At 61.0% G+C, this 2,337-nt stretch overlaps 1 protein-coding gene across 1 annotated transcript; it reads right to left on the bottom strand.

Moving 5' to 3' along the window:
• Window positions 1-529: 529 nt before the first annotated feature.
• Window positions 530-1,000, bottom strand: LOC137144188 (ribonuclease-like). The gene has a single exon (XM_067534384.1). The coding sequence runs from the start codon at window positions 998-1,000 to the stop codon at window positions 530-532; it is 471 nt and encodes a 156-aa protein (XP_067390485.1).
• Between the last annotated feature and the right edge of the window lie 1,337 nt (window positions 1,001-2,337).

Genomic DNA, 2,337 nt, shown 5'->3' with positions numbered 1-2,337 from the left:
CAGCCCCGCGCGGGGCTCTCAGCAAATCATCCCGGCTCTGTTAGCAATGGAGAATCCACCCACCCTGGGGAATGGTGCAAAGGGGAACCAGCCTCTGGCGCAGACGACTCGTGTCTGCTGATACTGGGGGGCCAGGTAAAGAGGGGCCTACGTGACCCCCCGTGTGTCACCTGCGGCAGGATCTTCCAGCCCCACCCTCCTGGGCCAGCAGAGCATGGTGGGGGCACCTTAAAAGAGAAGGGACCTTGTAAATCATTGTCCAGCACCCCCGGCGTGGTCCCTTCGGCTGCGGGGTGTTTGCAGCAGGGGACAGAGACCCCGAGAGAGAGAAACGGCTCATTGCTCTGCACCCAGGCTGGCACAGACACACACCCGGCCGCGCTGCCTTTGCAGGCGTGTGTTTTATTGCAGGGAGCAGCGAAAGAACAGCCCTGGGGCAGCAGCGGGTGGGGGCGGGGAAGGGGGGCTATGCTGTATGACGGGCACGGGGGGAGCAGCGGGCGGTGGGGGGTGCGACGGGCTGGCCGTGCTATGCCCCGGGCACAGACTGTATCGATTTCTCGTAGTGCACCGGGTCCCCCTCCTTATCACAGGCGATGCGGATGCGTTGGGTGCTGGTTGTTTCAGAGTATTTGCAAGGCGGTCTCTGCGTTTTCCCCTGGTGTTTGCAGGTGGTGAGGGCAAAGCGGGCGTTGCTGTCGTGCAGGTTCCCACCCGCTGAAGTCCCCCCATGGCTGCAGACGTCGGTGACGGGGTTGACGTTGTTGACATGGATGAAGGTGTTGGTGAACTTGCAGACGGGTGAGGTCATGCCCTGGCGCTGCATCATATCCTTGCAGTAAGTGCTGTTGTTCAGATGTCTGTTGTTCTGGTAGTCGGGCCTTGGGTTAGCGACGTGCTGCCTCTTGAACTTCCCAAAGCGGGTCTCCCCCCAGGCCAGAGACAGCCACGTGGCCAGCAGGACCAGCAGCAGCATCGGGTGGGGTCCTCTCCAGGCCATGGCACCTCTGCCGCGGGAAGGCCCTGCAGTGGGGCGGACAGGATGGAGGGATGGACACGTCACGGAGGGGACCTGCACCCGCTCAGCCCCTCCCAGCCCCATGCCCGGGGAGCCCCTTGCAGATTGCAGTCTGAGCCCACAGTGCGACACATCCACAGCTGGGGCATGGGCCCATCAGCGTCCCTGGGACTGTACATGACTGGGATCTTCTACATGGCCCGAGGGAGCTCAGTACCCCACTCCCCTCGTCATCTGGGTGCCTAACTCCCATGGGCCCCTTTGCAAATCCCAGCCACAGTCTGACAGCAGCAGCCGCTCACGCGCTTGGCTCCAGTGGATTCTGAATATCCCGCAGGGGACCTGAGTGGTGCTGGTCGGACGCTCACCCCAGCTGTGGACAGCACAGGGGGCTGAATGTCGTCCCGAGGCGGTTGTGTCCTCTGCACTCAGCCGGCCGGGACCTGCCGCTGCATGAACTGAGCCCACCCCACTGCCCTGCATTTCATTTCCAAACTCTGCAGCTCCGCGGGGAGACCTGAACTTCTGGAAACTCCCGCCCGTGCTGGGATCTCCACGTGACATGTTTTTTGCTACCGGCCCCCACTCTCTTCCCAGAACTGGGGATAGAATCCAGGAGTCCTGGCTCTCAGCCCCCCCGCTCTAACCACCAGACCCCACTTCCCTCCCAGAGGCGGGGATAGAACCCAGGAGTCCTGACTAAATTGGATTAAGCCCCAAACTAAAGAGAGATTCTCCCCTGGGGGGTCCTGCTCTACCTACTAGACCACACTCCCTTTCCAGAGCAGTGGCTAGAACCAGGTGTCCACTCCCAGACCCCCTCTAATTACTCAACTGTCTTCTCCTCCCCCAGCTGGGAACAGGACCCAAGCACTCAGTGGCACCAGCCCTGCCCACTGGACATTTTGCCCTCCCGCAGCCAATTAACTGAGCCATCTCCTCTGCCTAACCCTGTGCAATCTCCAGCTGGAAGATTCAGATCAGCTCAGCAACCAACCGTGCTCTGGTGCCCTCCCGGACAAAGCCCTTGTTCTCAGCTCCCGTCCTTTGGGGAATAGATGTGCTGTCTGCAGAGCTGACGCCGTCCCCTTGCTCCTGCCCATTATATAGACCCCGGTGTGAGAGGAGGGGTTCCCAGGCTCAGCTAACAACACGGAACCAGCAGCGTTGTGAAACCAGTGCAGGAAAAGTCAATGTCCTGGGTTAGTGGCCCCACCAAACAAACAGACCTTGGAGCGGCCGCTAGCCCTGTTTATGTCCATCCAGGCACCACAGCACAGGGAGCTCTCCTGAGCACAAAGGGCGTAGCACAAGCCAAC

This window comes from Emydura macquarii, unplaced genomic scaffold (genome assembly GCF_026122565.2).
Source record: "Emydura macquarii macquarii isolate MOO-44397 ecotype Brisbane River unplaced genomic scaffold, CSIRO-AGI_Emac_v2 contig_3391, whole genome shotgun sequence".
In the NCBI taxonomy this organism is placed as follows: Eukaryota; Metazoa; Chordata; order Testudines; family Chelidae; genus Emydura; species Emydura macquarii.
This window is presented reverse-complemented; position numbering and strand designations above follow the sequence as displayed.

Excerpts from the sequence above, each read along its gene's own strand:
- LOC137144188 (XM_067534384.1), bottom strand. The coding sequence starts at position 1,000 with ATGGCCTGGAGAGGACCCCACCCGATGCTGCTGCTGGTCCTGCTGGCC.